The 21,499-nt window shown below is 41.0% G+C and overlaps 1 protein-coding gene across 1 annotated transcript in view; it reads left to right on the top strand.

Annotated features, from left to right (window-relative positions):
* The first annotated feature begins 2,213 nt into the window (after positions 1 to 2,213).
* LOC134429018 (vasoactive intestinal polypeptide receptor 1-like) overlaps positions 2,214 to 21,499 on the top strand; it is a 30,565-nt gene continuing 11,279 nt past the window's right edge. The window contains exons 1-5 of the mRNA XM_063176130.1: positions 2,214 to 2,615; positions 13,636 to 13,735; positions 16,980 to 17,087; positions 17,833 to 17,942; positions 20,030 to 20,127. Of these exons, the coding sequence (XP_063032200.1) occupies positions 2,214 to 2,615; positions 13,636 to 13,735; positions 16,980 to 17,087; positions 17,833 to 17,942; positions 20,030 to 20,127 (818 nt within the window). The remainder of the gene's footprint in view (positions 2,616 to 13,635; positions 13,736 to 16,979; positions 17,088 to 17,832; positions 17,943 to 20,029; positions 20,128 to 21,499) is intronic.

Raw genomic sequence — 21,499 nt, forward strand, 5'->3', positions numbered from 1 at the left:
GAAAATGTATGAAGAAAATGTATGAGAAAGCAAATATTGAGAGACCAGGTCTGCTCCATCAGTCTCCTAAAAACTTCTTGCAAATCTCATGCCAAAAATCTACATTAAAAAATTACAAAAAAAAAAGTGGTTCCCACTTGGGTTTTCTCCAGGCTGGTTGTGATGACCTAAAACCCCTCATTTAAGTGACCTTCAAGGTATTAAATAACAGAATCCAGGTGAAATATTGGAGGCTGGAATGCCACAAATGTTCCTTCAGTGGCATTTTTGTGTTTTACAGTGTGGCTCCTGAGAGCAATTCCCTTTGAAACCCAAATTCCTGACCATGAAATTTGAGTGGTGAGGGGAGAGGGTTGGGGCCAGAGCTCCATCCCCTGACCCAAATTTTTCTGTTTTTCCCTGATCTTGGATATTTGAGTTGTGTGAATAAAGTTCAGCAGGGATTATGAACTGTTCCTGTCCTGGGGTGTTTGACAGGTCTGCACTTTGCATTTTTCTTTGCATTAGAAGTAGGAACTGCCTGGCTGCATGTGTTGCCTGCCTTGTAATGGGATCCTAAAAATTATTCCAGTGTGACAGGAACCACCTTGCTTACTACTGAAAGTGGGCACAGTTTTATGTTATGCATTACAGATGGAGAAAAAGTCAGAATCAGACCTAATTTTTAAAGTATTTTCTCACAAATCTGATTTTTGGAGTACCATCTGAGGCTGTGCAGGTGCCATTTTGCAGTAATGAAAGACAAACCTATAGAAAACAGCAGATTAAATGAGAATGTGGTTACAAATGTTATATATTGTATATCTGAAATATTTAGGTGGAGCTGGAAAACCAGACACAGGACTTGTAGGAAAGCTGTACACCTATGGACAAAGCTGCAGAAATAATTATTTTTACTAATGGCATTGAATGCCAATTTTGGGGTAACTTAAGCCAGCCCTGATTCTACCCTGACAGTACAGAAATTGTGTGTTCAACACCATTGGGAACTAATGAATGATAAACAGGATATGAAACAGCACTTCAGACTTATCAAGGAAAGCTGCTTTGGCCATGTTCATAATTTTGGTTCTCTCAGGTCCTGAAAATATCTTGGTGCAAAATTCAGTGGGGCAAAAGCCAGAGCTGGTGCTTGAGCCCTAAGAACCTAACACTTAAATATTTTTCTCCCCCAAAAAAATCTTATCTGTAGGCAAGAAAAGCTTGAACTTTCTTAGCACCAAGAAATAAACCTGAACCCAAGACATCTTTGTAACACAAGGGTCAAAAAGATCTTGTTCAAGTTTTGGTGGAAATTCTGTCATTGCACAAAATTTCCCATCTGAGAGGAGGGGGATTCCAAAACCCACAAACTCCATCTCTAAGAGTCCCAAAGGGAATCCCACACTGCCAAACCCACTCAGAAAGTGCCCAAAGTTTTATGTTATCCATTACAGATGGAGAAAAAGTAAAAATCAGCCTTATTTTTTTTTTTCCAAATCCTTGGAAAACCAGGAAGGGTGAACATAGCACAGAGAATTCCTGCTTTCAAAACCACCCCAAAACCCACACTGGTGTCCCAGCTCCCTGCTTTGCTTTTTTCCAGGGGTTGTTCATCATTTTGCAGTGGCCAGGTGTGCAGAGGTGAATCCAACATCCCTGGGGGATTGGTTTCTCTGGGTCTGGATTGAAGGCACTTGAGATGTTATTTCATGTATAGACTCAGGTGTTTATTATTTCTTATCAGTAAAACAGTCTCACAAACATGAGTTTGGCAGCAAGGCACAAAATGGCCAACAATCTCTTGTTCCAAGGGCTTTTCAGACTGAACTATCCAATTCAGAGCTGACACCTGGATTATTTTCCCTTTTAACCCAATAACTGATCCCACAGAGCTGCAATGGGGACTTTTCTGCCCAATTACAAAATGCCACCCAAACCCATGGAGAAGGAGGAAGAAGCAGCATGAGGAAGAAACCCAGGATGGCACCCTGTGCCCTCCATCTTGCTTCCATCCACAACACACTAAAAATCCCAAAAATCTAAATTTCTCATCTAAGTGACACACCTACACTGCTCTCTATAATCTATTTCACACTTTTGTGGATTCTGGTCTATTCTGGAGTTTAGGAAACTTTCCCCATGAGTGAGGGTCAGAGTCAGTGCTGCCCTGGGGGTCAGGGCACCCCAGAGCAGACACAGAAATATTCCCTGCTGTGCCCTGGCTTTCCACCATGGAGAATCCTTTTCCCTTACCTCCCACTTTGCGGCGGGGATGCTCGGGGAGCTCGGAGGCTCTCGGGGCGGGCCTTGGGCAGGTGGGGGCGGGCAGAGCCTCCCCGGCTTTTGGCAGCATCGCACCCGGCAGAGGCAGCGGCGGGAGCCGGCGGCTGCTGCGGAGGATGCGAACTTTGCGCTGGCTGCTGCTGCTGCTGCCGCTGGTGAGTGCCGACCGCTGGGCCGGGGGGAGCGCACATCTGGAGCCCGGCCACAGCTGGATGGCTCCGCCGCTGCCGCCGGGCTGGGGGGAAAGTCCGCAGGAGATGGGTAACTTCTATCCGAATGGGGAGCAGGCAGAAACACAGAAAAAAACCAAGGAAAGCATTAACAAGAAAAATACAAAACGAGACAGAGATGTTAGAGGGAAGGAAATAAATAAAAAATATATCCCTGAGTTAATGTGTTGACCGAGCTCCTTTGATGAAAATTTTCCAGCCTCAAGATGCTGTTAATAAATGACTTTTCCATTCTTTAGAACCGCAGTTTGCAGAGGAGAGAAGAGCATCCCCAGATCAGAATGGCTGTAGCAGGGCTTTGGACAGACAGAAGGGGACAGGTCGCTGTGCCAGCTTGTCCTGAGAAAGGCAACTTTGCAGGACAAGGAGGATGGCTGGAAAGGAGCAGTTCCTCCTGATGGATGGGGACATTTGCCTCTCTGAGATGATGTTTTCAGAGCAGGAGGTTTCTAAATTCACCAAGCAGGAGCATGAACTGTCTGGTGTGTGTGTGCACTGAGGGCAGCAGGTGAGCCTGTGCCACTGGACATCAGGGAAGATGGATGAGCCCAGGGGTGTGGGAATCCATAAAATCAGAGGGGTTTGGGAAAGCTGCAAAAGGCAGGCCTCAGAGACAGCAGAACTGTGATTAGAGCTAAGCAGCAGCCATGAGATTGGTCGGCAGAAAAATTATTTAAAAAGTAGAAAACAAAGACAAATGGAACAATGGTCTGTGTATTGATGCTTGTCTAGAATAACTCCCTAAGCTGCAGAAAAGTTTATCTAGTGAGATATTAGGAAGTTTGAAGCTTAATAATGGAGCTCTGTGCATTGTGTTTGAAGGCTCACAAGCAGGTATTGTATTTGAAATAAGCAAGCATTGTTTAACCAGAGGAACCTGTGCTTATAGTGGTTGGATGGAACTACTGTCAATGTGCTTTTGCTTTGTGTGATTGGTCAAAAAACTTAAAAAGTAAGTTATAACATTAAATTCTTGGTCTGCTGCCTGAGATGTAAGCTGCTGGCATCTCCCCATTGTCATAACCATGGAATGGGACTGATGCTGGAAAATAAATCAGCTCAAAGCACGTTCCACAGCTGCCCCATCCTGTTTGTGATTTGTGCAGAGCCTCCAGTCAGGTGGTGGGGACTCAACCCAGGTACTGCCATCCCTCCCTGATCTCCACACTCCACCACTGCCCCTGCCTGGCATGCTGAACACAAATTAGTGCAAATCCAAGCTCAGAAATTTCTCTTCTCTGCCCTCAATGCTCAGCCTGAGGGAAGAGTTTGGAACCTTTCCTCTGGGTGTGATTACCGGGGACTCGTTAATTCAAACTTCACTCATTTCACAGTGAGATGTTCAGCGTGGGCTGGGATTCAGCAGGAAGGAGAGAGTCACCTTCCCAGGCAACATTCCATCTTGTCCTGGGACAGCCAGATGGAGTGGGTGCTTCTCCAGGGCCTGCTTTCCTTTGTGGGCAAATGTGAGAGCCCTAATGACAGACTGATCCTGATCTTTCATTTCCAAACAGTGGGAGATGGGATGTAAATTTTCACAACCCCTGGATCTTGTGTTTTCCTCTGTATTTACACAGATTTGTGTACAAGGGACAGCTTGTGGGTCCTTGCAATGCAAACCTCACCAGTACAGCTGCTATCATGTGTAATTCTGTTTTTTCCATGCAAAACCAGGCAGCCTAAAGGCTCAGACTGCTGCAGGTAAAGTGATTTTGGCATCTGGGCCAGCCTTTTTTACACGTAAAGGAGGCACACAGCTCATTCTTGCAGCTGTCAGCAGAGTGGAGCTGCTCCAAAGTGATGGATTGTGCACATCTGGGGGCTGCCATGCATCATTTTAATATTGCAGCACATTGCAGCAGGCTGTGCCCGTGACAAGAGAAATTCTGTGAACTGCATGATCTACACAGCTTTTGGCCTCAAAATATGAACATCAACTCCATGTCTGGTGAGAGGCAGTGCTCTGAATGTCCGTGGGGTTTGTGTCTCAGTTTTGCATGTTCAGTGGGTCAGGGAAGGCCTGAGACCCCTAAAATGTACTGAGGGAATAATCCCCTACTGTTTCAAAGGATCAGAGAAATAATTCTTGTATGGATTCTGCAAATAAGTCGTTAATCAGATATGAAAATAAAGCAGAGGGCTGATCCTGAAAACTTCCTCTGTGGAGCTGGGCACTGCTATCTCCTGTAAGCTCCACAGGGGTGTGTGCATTTGTGCCTTGCAGAACAGAGTCCTTGACACTGAAAGAATTACCATTCACTGGTAAGTGACAGGGAACAGAGAGCAGGGCAGGCTGAAATGCCTAAAAATGACTTTTTATGCCTTAAGGAGTTCAGAGTCTCAGGAAGCAGAGGACAAAGAGCAGAAAAGGCTCTGCCTTCACTGCTCTCCCTGCTGTGCCAAACTGCTTTCCTCTCCAAACCCCCACATTTCCCATTTCTGGGGAGGGCTTTGCTCTGATCTAATGAATGGAGGGGAGAATGGAAACACAGGTGGGTCAGCACTGAGCTGTACAATCCCTTCAGCAAATTATTGTGCTCATGGATATGGGGATCCAAACCCATGGCAAGATGCTGAGCTCCCAGTAAAACGAACCTGGGTGTCTCAATTTCTGTGTTTAATTTGTGCTTCCTCTGCCACGGTCCCTGCAGACCTTCAATTCCTCTCCACGGGGAGCTGGATGTGTGGAATAATCTGTTTTTAGGGTGTTTTTTTAAGCCTGGAGGGAGTTAATGAAGGGAGACAGGCTCCTGTACAGGCAGCCACTGTCCTCAAACAGGTGCCTGAGCAAAGCAGGAGGAATCCTTCCCTGCAACTGCTTGTCTGCTCTCACTGATCATTAAGGGAGGCTTGATGGGGGAATTTAGATTAATCATCTACAATTAACTGTCTAAAATTAGGAAACTGCTCTGAAGCTACTCATTGAGCCTTCTTCAGTGTTGCTGGGAAGAGATGGAAACACTCCAAGAATACAGATCCATTAAATGAACTTGCTGTAGGACTTTGACTTCCAGGTTTGAGGAATTGGATGACATGAATCTCACCTGCAGGCAAAAAAAATGATACAGAAAAGGAGAAATTTCTCTTTAATTTACAGGAATACTTGCAATAGCAGAAAATGGGGATCCCCAGTTATTAGTGTTCTGTTATTCTTCAAGCATTAGTAATAATTAAATGCTCTACCCAATTTAGCAGAGCGCTGATAAATTAATTTTTCTCAAGGTAATGCTAATTACACAGCATTCATAAACAAAACAAATTAATATGGCTGTGTTGTCTCATAAAGAATACCCATGAGTGAATGATGTACATGGATAAATATGTACAGCAAGTGCTGCTCTCTGTAAGGTCATGCAGTTAAACACACTCATATAAATACAGTCCAATCCACACAGGAGCATTCAAGAATTGCTTCAATGTCTTGAAAACAATATTGAAAATATGTAAATATGTTCCTCCAAATGACTGTGAGGCAATCAGTGTCTCAGCTTCCCTCCTTCCAGTGGTAATCGAGTTAGAGAGAGAAAACAAACACAGAAAATATCCTCTAGGTAGTCATTTTCAGCCAAAAGGACTGGTGGAATAATCTGTTTAGCTGACTGAAGAGAAGGACTGGAAATGAGCCTTTAGCTGGGGGGTTGGAGGCTCCTGGGATCGGGATGGTGTCGGAGCTGGAGGCCGAGGGCAGGATTTGGTGTGAGAGCTGAATGCACAGCTGGGCACTGCAGTTCTGCAGTCACTGCCGGGCTCACCTGGTGCTTTCCAGAGCCCACAGTGGCAAACATGGCTTGGGGGTGGTGGAAAAATCCTAAATGCGTGCAACTGAGCTTGTAAGAGTTGAGCTGAATTTTTTTTTACTGCGAAAGAAATCTTTGGTTTTTTTATTGCTTCTTGTTTTCTGGCAGAAACACAGCACTACACACCTGGCATTATAAATATCCCAGAATTATTCATAGGACAAAACCAGGAAGGTTTTTAGGGGTGGGAATGTGGCTGTGAAATGGACAGGAGCTCAGGGTGGGTCCCAGATCCCTCCAAAGCACATGGGAATATTGACTTCAGTGCCCTACACTCCCCAGCCTCAAAGATTTTTAATTAGCACCTGGCTTTTTGGGGAGATAAGCAGATGGAAGGTTTAGATGAGGCACATTCAACAGACTGGGAAGTTTATGAAAAAGGCTGAGGTTTCTTTGTCTGTCATTCAACCTGTCTTCTTCTTTTTTACCATGAATCTTCCTCCACGCTAAAAGGCTTTCCCATTAAAATTTCCCTGAAAAAATGTGTGTATTTCAAGGCATATCCTGATTCTCCTGCCTGCTGCCTTTGGCAATCCTGGCCAACTTTCAGGACTGACAAAACATTTCATTCCACACTTAAAAATGGGGATGCAGGAGTTTTCTTTGCTGTGCTTTGTGACCGTGTTCACGGGGGTTCTTGCATTGGGGAAGAGATGAGGATCTGACTCCATGTTTCAGAAGCTTTGATTTATTATTTTATTATATATGTTACATTAAAACTATACTAAAAGAATAGAAGAAAGGATTTCATCAGAAGGCTAGCTAAGAATAGAAAAAGAAAGAATGATAAGGTTTGTGGACTGTGATTGGCCATTAATTAGAAACAACCACGTGAGACCAATCACAAATGCACCTGTTGCATTCCACAGCAGCAGATAATCAATGTTTACATTTTGTTCCTGAGGCCTCTCAGCTTTCTCAGGAGGAAAAATCCCAAGGAAAGGATTTTCCATAAAAGATGTCTGTGACAGTGCTTTTCTGTGTTCTAAAATACCAGGTGAATTTTAATCCTCCAGGGTGGGATTGTGTGTGTGACACGAATGGCAGACAGCTCTGTGTGAGGGAGAACTAAAATATTCAGGCATCAGAGCCATATCAGAGGAGCTGGGGAAGCACAGACAGAGGGAACTGGGAGCAGAGGATTAATTTCAGATATCTGAGATGGGATCTGGGTGAATGCAAGCTGAGGAGGCAGAGGCAGAAAGAACAGTGATGAATATTCTCAGTCAATGATTTATGTACTTGACGTAAAACCTATTTGTGAGGCTTTAGGATTGCAGGGCACGGGAAGCTGAAGCAGATCACTGGAAAGAGCCTTCAGGTTCCTGAAGCCCTCTCATCTTGTCAATGAATTCAGCCAACTCTTCGAGCTTTGATTAATTTTCAAAAAAGGCTGAGTGTTACTGCTGGCTCTTTGATCCCCTGGAATTGCCTTTTCAAAGGTGAATAATATATTCAGTTCCCAGCTTTGAAGCACTTCCTAATTTTCAGAGAGCATAGAAAATGTCCCTACTTTTCCCCAAGTGGGCTAATGGACATGTTAATGAGTGAAGATCTGTCTTTTGTGTGACATCTAAATTACAGTTTTTCTACCCCCGCAGCAGCTTAGGGGCACCATTTTTGAATGGACTCTCAGGAAAGATTGCTTTTAATTAAATTGCACTAAGTGTGGCATGAAGATGTTGCTGGAAACACTCCTCCCAGTGCTTGCTAAATTTCCTGTTGTCCAGCATAAGTGTATCAAAGCCCAAAGTGCCATTACTTTGATTTTTCTGTGTGGATTTGGGGAAGTAAATAAACTATCATGGAACAGAGGAAATAGAAAAAAATGTTCTACTACTCTCAGTGAATAAGCCACTTAAGGTTTCAGTGCAATAACCCTACAAGGTGTGAAGAAAATGAAGTCTAAAATTAAATGCAAGCCAAACATCTGTCTCTCTAAACTGTCTCAGGTTTTTAGCATGCTCATGGTTGTCATAGGTAATTTTTTAGTGTGTGTTCCAGGCAAGATTGTTTTTGTGGTAAGGACTAGAAATCAAAATACCCCTGTGAACTTTGACTCAGACTGGTCAGTAATATTCAATCCAGTAAAAAAAAAAAGTTTTGTGTTATGATGCTCAGGAATGCAAAGCTCAATTCCTTGAGGAGTGTCCGCAACATTTCCTAAAATTTCGAAGTTTTATGTGTGAATCTTGGAATGAAAACACCCCACTGTGATTTCGAGTGAGAGTCAGGCCAGGTTACTGCTGAGATGCTGGGAAATATTGATCCAAGGAATAACATCTTAAATCAGCCTCTTACACTTGCTGTGGCAAGGAACACTGTTCAACATTGGACTTGTCTGCCTCAGAAAGCTCCGCTCTGTTTTAGTTCCTAAATTTTCTTTTTTTTTTTTTTTTTAATGGTGAGCAGGAGCTACTCTTTTCCTACAAAATCCAACTTTTCAGCATAAATTGCCATAAAATGCCCCTGCACCAAATGCAGAGTCTCTGCTTTTTAGAAAGCCCCATCATCCAACACTTGCAGGCAGTTCAGAGCAAAAACTTTTCACTCAAGGCACTGTGAGATTAATAACAGAAAAGGAGCCATAGACAACAAATCACAAGTAATGCTCTGCCCACAAGGCTTTTCTTTAACTGTACAATGGTTTTGTATCTTTCTTTTTTCTCAAAGCCTGAGGAGAGCAAACAAATTGAAGCATCATCACTGCTCTTGATTTCTTGTATATGTGTCATTTTTTCTTTTTCCTCTGTCCAACAGTGGGATTACTTTGAATGAGGTTGTATGTTTGTAAATTAATAACATCAGCCCTGTTTTGGCTTCTGCTGGGATAGTCTGCAGGTTAGATCTGAAACAGGGTTTGATGTTGATTTTTAAACCCTGAAGTGTCAGTGATATTTAATATTTAATTGTGCTGGTTCCAGGTGTGGGTTTCTCTGGGTCTGGATTGAAGGCACCAGATACAGTAGTTCATGTTCACACTCAGGTGTTTATTGTTTCTTATCAGTAAAACAGTCTCACTGCTGGGAGTTCAGCAGCTTTTCATTAGAAGGCACAAAATGGCAACAATCTCTTGTTCCAAGGCCTTTTCAGACTAAACTATCCAATTCAGAACTGACACCTGGATTATTTCCCCTTTTAACCCAATAACTGATCCCACAGAGCTGCCATGGGGACTTTTCTGCCCAATTACAAAATGCCACCCAAACCCATGGAGAAGGAGGAAGAAGCAGCATGAGGAAGAAACCCAGGATGACACCCTGTGCCCTCCATCTTGCTGCCATCCACAACACACTAAAAACCCCAAACCCTCAATTTCTCACCCAGTGACACACCTACACAGCTCTCTATGATCTGTTGCACACTTTTGTGGATTCCAGTCTATCTTGAAGTCTGGGAAACTTTCTCCATGGATGAGGGTCAGAGTCAGTGCTGCCCTGGGGGTCAGGGCACCCCAGAGCAGACACAGAAATATTCCCAGTGCCCTGGGTTTGCACATTTAATGTTTAATGTCACTGGTCTGTGATAACATGTCTGGGTTCCTGTGGTTGTAGCCCTGCCCACCCCAAATCCAGAACCCAGAAGGAAACAAATCTGAGCCATTGATTAGTTGCTCTACCTATAAGTGTCAGTGGGATTTACTGCAGTACCAACATGGGCATCCAAGAATCCCAGAATGGGCTGGGCTGGAAGGTGTTGGGGAAGATGAAACAGGAGAGCCTTACAAATATGATTGCCTGGCAAAAGATTGTGAGAATATGGAAACTATAAGCGAGATTGAAATGAAAGCTTTGAGATACCTCAGTTACTGAACAACTGGAAAACAATGGTGTGGCCAGCTGAAGGTGATCCCCTTTTGATGGAACAACACCCTCTGCTTGCAGACAGGCCCAAGGGTCAGAGCAGACCCTGCAGCTTGGCAGAAGGGGCTCAAAGAGGAGTTTTCAGGGTTTAAAATGTAACACAGTGTGGTAATGTAATGATTCTTATAGGCTGTATGTAAATGCTTTAGAATTTGTATGTTGTATTAGATTGGTTAGTGAGAATTAAAATATTCAGCACAGAAGAAGATTTATTGTATTGTAACAGGAACCTCGCTCTCTCATCCTGTTTGCCACACACCCTTGCCTTCTTTCTCTTTACCACTCTCTTCAGAAGGGACCTTAAAGATCAGCCAGGTCCAATCCCAACATCTTCCACCATCCCAGGGTGCTCCAAGCCCTGTCCAGCCTGGCCTTGGACCCTTCCAGGGGCATTCCCAGCTTCTCTGAGCACCCTGTGCCAGCACCTCCCCAGCCCCTGGGTATTACTACCAGTGGATCAGGATTTCCAAAGGAAATCATCAAATCTTTTTTTTTTTTTTTTTTTTTTTTTTTTTTTTTTTAATGATTTATCACCAGATAAATTTCAGAGGCAGGAATACCTGGAGACCTCTTCTAGCAATTCCTCCATCATGTGTAAAACCGAGGCAGCACCACCTCCCCAGGGGTGGGGCATGAGCTTCCCCAGACATTGCAGATGAAGAACTCCATTTTTCCAAGAGCTCTCATGAATAGCGGCGACTGAAGCTCTGGTTCAGCAGGTGTGGATTTAGCAGAGGGAGAAGACAGGAGGTGCAGCCTGCTTTGAGCAGCAAGTCTGGCACATTCCCTCAGTGTCCCTCATTCCGACTTCTGGAGAAAACATAACTCTTCCTCCTCTGAATTTTTTTTCAGAACTGATTCTGTGTGTTTCTAGGATTCCCAGCTTTGCTTGCACGAGGTGGGAGTTAATTTAACCCACCATTCCTCAGTGCTTTTTTTCTAAGACAGTGCAAATTTTGTGGTTTGTTTTGCATTTTGGGTTATGTCTTTTAGCATAACCTTTTAGCAGAGGATTCTGAGTAGATGGCAGAGCATCATCTCAAATTGCCACGACTTTTAAACTCCAAACCTAAGAATATTCCAAATACAAAATTATCACTGTAACCAAATCCAGGAATTCCAGGAATTAGAAGAATGGCATTTTTCCTGTCCAGCTGAATCCACCTTTATGAACTGAAATACTGAGAGATTTATGGAGCAATTATTTTGTTACTTCTACTCAGAGAATTCATTTGTTATGTGGGCAAACTGCAAAGTGAAATGTCTGTTTAAATGTAAAGTGATGAGCAGGGATCCTACTAATACCTGAAAAATTTCATTTCAGAATTGAGTTACTATAGTTGAAGAGCAAAAAGTACTATTTTAAGAGTCACTCATGCTGATTTATAAAATGTGTTTTGAATTACCCACTGGAGTAATATAAGGCATAAAAAAGCACAATGTCTTAACTTCTTTTCAAACTGTGTCCCTAATCCTCTTTCTGTTCTAATATTAGCATGGATGAACCATCTCTGGGGCCTCGTAATTAAAACAAGTCTGTCTATGCTACTTTAAAACTGAAATGTAGGCAGAATTTTTAAAGGTTTTTAAAGATAAAGTTGTGCTCTAATTTTTGCCCCTTGGCAGATATTATTGCTGAGATGGAATAGTCTGCATAACTTCAGTAACATTTCTGTGGAAGGGTAAAGGAAATCTCGGTTGCTCTGCTCACTGAAAACATTTTGAAAGCTGATAAATCAGTTTTCTGAGATTGAAAAGGCAATATGGATGTGATGTTTGCATCTGCACTGACTTTTTAAAGTCATTAGAGGTTAAAAGGGCCTACAGCCTTCCTCAAAAATATATTGAAAAGTCTTCAGTCCATCCTTTTCCATTAAAATCCCTGCTAACTGAGCCCCTGGCTTTGTCCTAAATAGCATAGGTCAGAAAGAAGAAAGCAACCAGACACAAAAAGAGAATTTTTGTTCCATATAAGAGTCCCTATGTCTTGAAGATCCCAACATCCCAATATTTGATCCAGTATCCAGTTCAGTGACTTTCTTTACTCAGTTTAATTCAGTTTCCTAAAGGTGTAGAAGCATTTGAGACATCAAATAATGCATTTGAGATTTCAAATAATGCATTTGAGACATCAAATAATGCATTTGAGATTTCAAATAATGCATTTGAGACATCAAATAATGCATTTGAGATTTCAAATAATGCATTTGAGACTTCTGCACAGGACTGATGTAGAGTCTACACTTAATGCAGAGTCTACACAAGAGGGCTGAGATATTTTCTAGCATGCCAACCAGCACCAACCATTTCTGGACTGTGGGTTACCTCTGAGGGACGTTTCACATCCTTGAGATGTCACTGGGGGACTGAGACATCCTTGAAATTCCCAAGGACTGCTAAAGATGAGATAAATCAAGCGTGGACACTGGCATGTAGTTTCTTTCTCAGAATTTCTTTGCCTTTGCAGAGGAAGCTGTTTTGGGCTTGTTAAGGTTATTAAGAACATTTAATTAAGAACATTAATGATAATGCTATTAAGAACATTAAGAACATTTCACAATCACAGGAGTGATGACACAGGACTACAGGGGACACAAAACCTTCTGGAGGGGGAGATGGAGGTCAAGCAAAATACATGGCAATAAATGGGACTAAATATCTGTAACTAAGAGGATGAATTTAAACCCTATTCAACAACTGCTGTCTAGAAATCTATTTAGCTGCTTAAATGTACCCTTACCTGTGAGAGAAAAAAATTCCTTAAGATTCCCAATGAAGTAATTATTTTTTTCTCATTTTTTCATCTGTTAAAATGGAAGCAGCTCCTCGATCTAAGGTGTGTGCAATATTCTCGGATAACACACGCATAGAATTTTTCAATCATTCCGATTAAATTACGGCCAAGACTAGCATTCTTTAAATAATTATTTAATGTTACTTGGTTTATGGAGAGGAAATATTTCTGTGGTCAGGCTGTATTTAAGTTTGAGGAACTTGATGTGAATAATCCCACAGCTGGTGGACTCATGCAGTTTTGGCCAGTTGGTGAAATATATGAATATCCAAAAATGGTGAACATTTAAGTTTTGTGGAAAACATAACTGCAAAGGAAGGGGGATAAAAATATCCTGTATGTGTTCTATTTGTAAAAAAAAGAAACCCAACTTCAGCTGGAGTTTTCACATTCATAGACCTCAAGATAGAAACCATGAGGTACAAACTGGCATTTCTCATTCTGATAATCACAGAAGTTCTTCCTTTTTTCTTATTGTGTATTTTTTTTTCATTTTGTTTTTGGTTGGATTTTTGTGTTTGCCTTTTTTTTTTTTTTTTTTTTTTTGTATTTGTGGGGTTTTTTGTCTCTTTTTGTTTTTCGTTTTTTGGGGTTTTTTTTTTGTGGTTTTCTTTGTTTTTATTTGGTTGGTTTTTTGCCTTTTTTTTATTCTTTTTTTTTTCTTTTTTTGTCTTTCTCTTGCCAAGGTTACTGGAATCCACCCAGAATGCAAAATATTCCAGCAGGTGGTCAAAGAGGAGGCTCTGTGCTCGGAACACAACGAATCTGCCTCACCTGATCTTAAAGGTAAAGGTCCTGATGGGCACCCCCTGGCCTGGAATGTCTCACTTTACTGAAGTGTTTTTTATTTACATCCAAAACCCCAAAGAAACTCCCCCAGAAGGAACTGAAGACCCTACTGAAATTGTATTACATTGGGAATCATTCCAATCTGGTGAAAATGTTCTTGGAGGGGGGGAAGTTAAAGAAAATTCCAAGTTCTTAAAAATATTACATTTTTACAATTTTAAACATTATTTATTTGCTTGTAAAGATTAATTGTGGTGGTGTTTAGAAGTCTATCACATGACACGAATTTTTAAAACTAAAATGAACACAAAACAAAGCCTGTAAAATATATTTAGAATGCTGTGTAAGGTATTTCCCTTCTGGGGTTTTGGAAACATGCTCAGAAATAACTCAACATGGAATTTCAGAATGTTCAGATTCTTTCAAAAATTCAGCCATATTTTATTCTGGTCAGCTTTGCTTAGAAAAATTTGAATCCACCTCAGTGAGATTTTTCACTTCCATGAATTTTTAGATGTCTGTTCCTTACAGAGGAATTATGAGACAAAGATACTTCAGGCATTTGGTTGGGATAGAATTATTGGAACGACTTGGAAGTCTGCTTTTAGCACCCTGGTGAAAATCAGGGTCTAACCCCACAATATTTCCTTTGTCTTTCATGTTATTCTGCAGAATTTCCAATTATTCTCATGCTTCGTGTTCCTTTTCTAGTTTCTTATTTTATTTTAATGCTATTTCTCACACACACTTTAATAAAGTCCAAAATGCCTCTTGGACCTTTTTCACTTAGAACACACAGTAACCCACCACAAAAAATTCTGGTATAAATTAGGCATTTTCAAAAATTATTTCTTACCCCAATTACAGGATGTCATTCCAGCATCTTCCTCTTCAACATAAAAATAATGACATGGGTTTAGAATCCTGTTTGTAACAAAAGAAATAAAAATCTCTTAAAGTTCAGTTCAACTTTTTAAAAATCTTCCACCTTGTCCTCTCTGAGCTTCTCAAAGCTCCCCTTTCAAACTTTTATTCTCCAGATAAGTAAAGACTAATGAAAAGCCTGTTCTGATATTTACAGCCTTTCTCAACGTAGTTTGGAATTAAATATTAGAGCTGGGGAAAATTAGCAAAAAAAAAAAAATTTGGCCTGTTGGTAAATATGTGAAAATCCAAAAACTGTGAACATCAGTTAAGTTTAATTTAAATTTAATTTATCCCAAGTATTTTATCTGGAGGATAAAGCTGCACTAAAATAGATAAAAGGCCATTTTTTGAGTTTCAGTTTCAGGAACTTTGAGACAAACAGAGTTTGTAGAGTCAAACCTCAGCAGTCACAGAGAATCTTTGCTGGAATCAGTCTGTGTGGCAAAGATTTTAATGTAAAGTAGTTCCACATTATTCTTGTACAGAGAAGTGTCCAATGAATGCCACCAGCAGAACCCAAGGTGAAATTCCTCTAATTTTGGAGCTGTAATTTTGGAGATGTGTAAAACAGATCAAATGAATCAAGTCCTAACTCCACTTTTTTTTTTTTCTTTCCTTCACTGTCTAAAAATTCCTGGATTACTGAACAAGACTTAAATATCTGTGGTGTCAACTCCTACTGTGGTTTTCTTTGTGGAGACTTGGGTGATTTGGACACCACCAGGCTCTTTAAAACCTTGGATGAAAAATTCCCTCTCGTCCCTGCACTCAGCAGTTTCTTTGATATAAACTGTAGAAGTCACTGGCAATAAATCATTTCTATGATTAAAGACATGCAGGTTCTGTTCCTACACAAGGTCGCACAAATATAGAATTTTTAACTCCACATTGCCAAACAAAATAGGGTTTTAAACCCAGCCCCTCAAATCTGCCAAGATTTTCTAAGAAAAAACCACTTCAACTGTTAAGTGTGGGGACCACTGCATGTCTAAGTGGGGCTGATATTACCTGGCTTCATTAATTTGACAATTAGCAGCTGGGTTTAGGCTGTAATCAGCAGTGAGAGCCAGGTATCTGCAGAGTGTGATTCATCCTGTCCTCGGGAAGAAGGCACCAATATTTGGGATGAATCAGCTCTGGAAGGCTCTGTCTCTTTCTGTTGCTCACAAAAAGAACATAACTGAAATTAGCTGACTTATTTGAGGCAATTGAAGTTACAGCTAATGAACGAGGGCCTCTGTTTGCCCTGGAAAATTGGGTATACCAGGAATTTCATCCACCTGAGGGTGATGTGAGGATAATGATGTGGGAGATTCTCAGGACTGTCCTTTTGAAAGTCAGTCAGGAACTTTGCTCAGCCACAGGCAAGAACTGCTTCCACATTTCAACTTGACAACTTCAGATTTGCCTCGTCATCCGTCGCAGAGAAGAATCACGGAAGGAAATTACATCTCCCGACCCAACTTTATGTAAACCCTGCTTTATATCCCCCCTTATGACTGCCTAGAGATTCGTTCTGGTTGGAGCCTGATGGTTTTTTTCATTGTTTCAGGCACATTTACATGCTGGCAATTTTTCTGTGCTGCCCCCACGCCCGCTTGCCGACAGCTTGAGGTCTCAGTGTGATGCAGCTGTGACAAAGCTGTGATTCACTGGAACTCCTGAAAATCCTTTTTAGGGAGCTCAGAGCCAGTAGCACACCCTGTGTCACCAAATGACCCCATGAGGGTCATTTATTATAATGCTGAGATGTTCTAGTTTGGGATGAATTTAATCCCTTTGGAAATCCATCACAAAAATGCCATTGATTGCCTAAGACTGGGACTTCAGCCCTTATTTCCTTTAAGCCAGGTGGAATTGGTAGATTTTTAAACATGAAATAAAGAGGTTAATGCTGAGTTTTAATTTCAGTTAGACTCTGTAATGAGGAGTCTCAAGGAATGGGAAAGGAATAATGAGAAATCTCAAGTGCTAATCGTTATTCAATACTTTTATTTCGGTGGCTTTTGTTTTGACAACAGAAAAGAGCTGTAATTGATTTGACTTTGGGATTGTGTCTGCTTGAATTTCAGGTACATATCTCTCATGAGATAAGGAGGGGGAAGGTCCAGCTGGAATACCAAGTGTGAGCAAGGATGCATCCAAGGAGAACAGGAAAACACTCCCCTCCTTCACTTGCAGAGCTGCACGTCCTGCTGTGGCTCTTCTTGCATGTGAATGAGTGGGAAAGCCACAGACAGTCTCATTATGGAAGGTCAAATATGTTATGTTCTTTGTGATTTTCTTTATTTAGAGACACTTTCTTTTTTTACAGGATGTGCCCGAGATTGGGATGGTTTAACCTGCTGGCCCAGAGCCACTTTTGGGGAAGTGGTTAAAATTCCCTGCCCACGATTTTTTGAAGAATTCACCAGTACACACGGCAAGATTTTTTTCCCTATTCTTCTTCTCCCTATTTGTTTTTAAATTTTATTTTAAGTGAATTCTAGTAGTTGATGATTCCCTCATATTTTCCTGATTTACAATGCTCTTATGTCAGTCAGCGTTCAATAATTATCCAGATACACATCTTGGCTTGGGGTCAATATTGACACTCTTGTGTTTTGTGTTTTGCTCTACTGAATTATTTAATCCCTTTGGTGATGTAAATACAATGGAAAAGTGCACCATGCTGCTAAATTTATAAAGGAATATGTCCTAGAATCACTGATTTATAAAACTGTACATTAATTAATATTACAAAGAACATCCTAAGGTCAGCCAGTACAATCTTGCTGTCAGAGCAGGACCAAGATTAAAACTTTTATGGAGCTTCCAGCCTGGAAAAGATGGCTCAGGGCTTTTCCCAAAATCCCAAAATATGTTGTGAATATATAATTTGATTTCCTCTGTGGAAGGAATGAATTTGCAGAGTTGATTTCCCATTTGAAATGCACAAGTCCCACTGCATCTTGAAATGACTGGGAACATGTCCCTTAATTTTTTTAAAGGATAGATATAGAGAATATTGTCATTCTTATAGCTAATCTCTCTGAACATGACTCAACCTGTAAGTCCCTATCTTAGGAACCAAAGGGGTGATAAGAATTTGTTGCTACTTATCCAAACTTAAAGAACGGCAGCACCAGCACCCAAAATTAATTTTCTGCTGTGCTTTCCCATGGCAGGTTTCCTTCAGAGGAACTGCACACAGGAGGAATATTGGTCAGAGCCATTCCCACCCTACACCATTGCCTGTGGCTTTGATGAAGGTTCCAGTAAAGGACCTGAGGATCAGGTGAGAGTTTCATTTCCTGCTGCTGAACATCTCCTGAGTAACTGAAAATTACCCATTTTCAGTGATAAACCCAAAAAATTTAGGTATACTTAGGAATTTGTTTGACAAATTAGGTTTAATATAAGGCAAGTGAGCAGCAGTCAGCACTTTCCTCTTCATCCAAAACTCTCCTCTTTTTTTTGTTGTTTTTTTTTTTTTTTTTTTTTTCAGGGAAAATTCCTTTGTATCCCTCCTATTTGTATTTTTTTCCAGATTTTCTTTGAGTCATAGAAAAAATATTTCTTAACTTTATAGCCTGGTGGTCAACACATACCCTTAGGAGGGAACTCTTGGATGCCACTGATTATTTCCCCACTTTATCTCAGGTATTCAGTGGAGCAGGAAGGGAATATTTTTCCTCTCTGAAAATCATCATTCATGCTCAATTAAGCTTCAGAATTTCTTTCACATCCACATCTTGATATGATTTAAATTTCCACATTCCTCCTCATCCTGCTGGACTTCATATCTGGAGCTCAATGGCCTTCTATAAAAAGGAATATTTGTGCTTTGCACTTTGGGGAAAGAGAAATGTTTTTAAACCTTAAATAAATGCTTAGAAAACTTAAATAAAAGCCTTAGAGAAAGATGCTGAAAATAATCTGAACAGTTCAGAGGGATGTAAATTCATAACAGGAGGTGTATTCTGGAGCACACATCTCCAGCCCCCATGGAGTTCTCCCCCAGGGCCAAACTCACTCTCCAGGTGGCTTCTTCAAGCAGTCCCTGGATTATGCTAAACCAGGCATAATTTCTGGCTGGTCTAGCCTAAAATCAAGCAAGGAGCTATATTTATATTTCACAGTGATAGCAGATTTCTGCACAGGGCTGCTGTCTGTTCTCTGACTGTGTTTAGTTTATTATTCCAGTCAAATCCACAATGTTTGGCTACAAAAGGAAGATAAAATCAGCAATCTCTGCTGCACTGCACACACAGGGAAGTGAGTAAAAATCTCAATTGTGTCCTAATAGAACCACTTGCTCTGTATTTTGTATGTGCAGTGAGCACTTGTGATGTCTTTTGTACTTAATGTTGTTTCTTAATCCATCCTACAAAACCAGATAAAATAATTGAAACACTTTATTATTAAATTAAATAACCTCTTTTCTAATGTTCATCTGTGTTTTGAAAGTGCTGTATAAAAGATCAGGACTATTGCAGAAACACCAGGATGATTCATATCATGTCAGGGTCACAAGATCTCTTGATGGATCTATTTAAAATTTCTAATTTGTTGTCTCAACCTAGAATTGCGGCCTTTTGTATAAACAGATTTGGGATCAGTTAGAGAACAAAGTCTGCACTGGGTTTATAAGGAGGAAATTGGCCTGGGTTCAGAGAATTTAGTGTCATGGGATTTTAAATAATTAGGTGATCTTGTAGTGAATCAGAATAAAATTTGCATAGCTAAAGCCAAGTAAACAAGCTTTATTTTTTTAGAACATAGGATTAGGATATTTTAGGATATTGGTCTTAATTGAAAACAAGGGAATTATAAAAAAAATTTACAATACACAGCGAGGAAGAATTGTCCAGAGAATTAAGGACTGTGAGGTGATTTCCTTGGCTTTTAATTACCTTCACAACCTGATGTAACTCTTTATCAATGTTCCAGCTTCCTCACCAGAAAATTGAGAGTTTTATTTCTGTTTCAGCTATAGCTGTTTATGAAAATCAATACTTATTGAATTTGGCCCAGGTCTAAAGTAACTGCTTCACAAATCTCCCACCAGAACGTTTCAGTGCTCCAGAGTTTTTATGTACTGACGTGGGAAAAGGTATTTACATATCACAGTTAATATTATCCTGTAGAAAATGCTCAGAGGGGTCAGATGAGCCTGTGGAGTGTGAAACTTCTCTCCTGTGTAGGGTTAAGTAGACTCAAAGGAAAACTTTTATTAGTGGTGGAAAATACTGAAACAGATTTTGAGCATGAAAAACAGAGATTGTGGGACTGAGTGAGGGAAATGTGTGCCAGTGGAATGAGCACCCCAAGATGCATCCAGCACCACCACCTGCATTGGGCTGTGTCTTTTTTCCCCCACAGAAATCCTATTATTCTGCATTTTGGTGCGTCTACACCGCTGGCTATGCAGCATCCGTGACGTCGCTCATTACAGCTCTAATTGTCTTTGCTGCCTTCAGGTAAATATAAATGGGCTTTTTCTCAGCAGGCCTCAAGACAATTTCTCTCAGATCCTGTATGCTTTTGTTTTGTGGGATTTTTAAATGGTTGTTTTCTAATCATTCTAAGAAATAACTCCTTTGATGGTGGTGGGTCCTTCTCTACTCGTGCTGCAAGTTTTTAAATGTTAAAACAACCAAGCTGGGCAATCTCTGTTAATCTCCTTAATGACACCATACAGTGGAAATGCTCTAATTTTAGATCAATTTTAACATTTTTTTGATCATTCCTACAGTGCATGGCAGGACAGACTCTGCAGAAACATTATCTCATGCCCTGTAAACAGAGTTTCCTATATTGTCTGTGAAAGGCCATTGCTTCCATAACTGAGAGCTATAAAAAAGAGATTTAATTAAATTTCAATGCCTCGTTTGATGATGTTGGTTATTAGGAAGTGGATCTGGGGTTTGGCTGAGGCAGAGCACAGAGAATGTCCCTGACTGGAGTGGGTTGGCAATCTCAAAGGTTGTGGCCTGTGGAGGTGTTCACAGGGGTTTCCAGGTGAGGGAAGAGACAATAATGTTGACTCCGTGTTCAGAAGGCTTGATTTATTATTTTATGATCTATATTACATTAAAAAGAATAGAAGGAAAGGTTTCATCTCAGAAGGCTAGCTATGAATAGAATAGAAAGGAATGTATAACAAAAGTTTGTGTCTCGGACAGAGAGTCCAAGCTAACTGGGCTGGGATTGGCCATTAATGATAAACATCCAAGATGGGTCAATCACAGATGCACCTGTTGCATCCCACAGCGGCAGATAATCAATGTTTACATTTTGTTTCTGAGGCCTTTCAGCTTCTCAGGAGGAAAAATCCTGAAGAAGGGTTTTTAATGAAAAGATGTCTGCGACAGTGGCCCTTACAGAGGGACCCAGGAGCACGAGGCTCGTGTGCCCCAACCTTGAAGAAGATTCCTTCAGCTCAAGGCAAAATGTGCACAGGGCAGTCTAGGGAAAAGGGAATCAGAGGAATATTGGGCTGGAAAAGACATTTAAGATCAAGTCCAGCCATTAACCAGCACTGCTGAGTCCATCACTAACCCAGGACCCCAAGCACCACAGCTGTGTGTGTTTTAAATTCCCACAGAGATGGGGACTCAACTGATGCCTAAAGAGGCTGATCTGGAACAGAGGCTGGACAGAGTTAAAGGAATAAAGTAGGGATTTATTAAAAGCCTCAATGGATACACCTTGGGCAGTACAAGAACCTGGCCAAGGCTGGAACCAAGATGGAATCTGGGTCATGAGTTTTCAGCTTTTACAAGTTTTGGTCCATTTACATGTTGAGGTTAATTGTCTAATTGCAGCTCCAGGTTATGCAGTCCCATCCTC

This window comes from Melospiza melodia, chromosome 1, assembly GCF_035770615.1.
Source record: "Melospiza melodia melodia isolate bMelMel2 chromosome 1, bMelMel2.pri, whole genome shotgun sequence".
In the NCBI taxonomy this organism is placed as follows: domain Eukaryota; kingdom Metazoa; phylum Chordata; class Aves; order Passeriformes; family Passerellidae; genus Melospiza; species Melospiza melodia.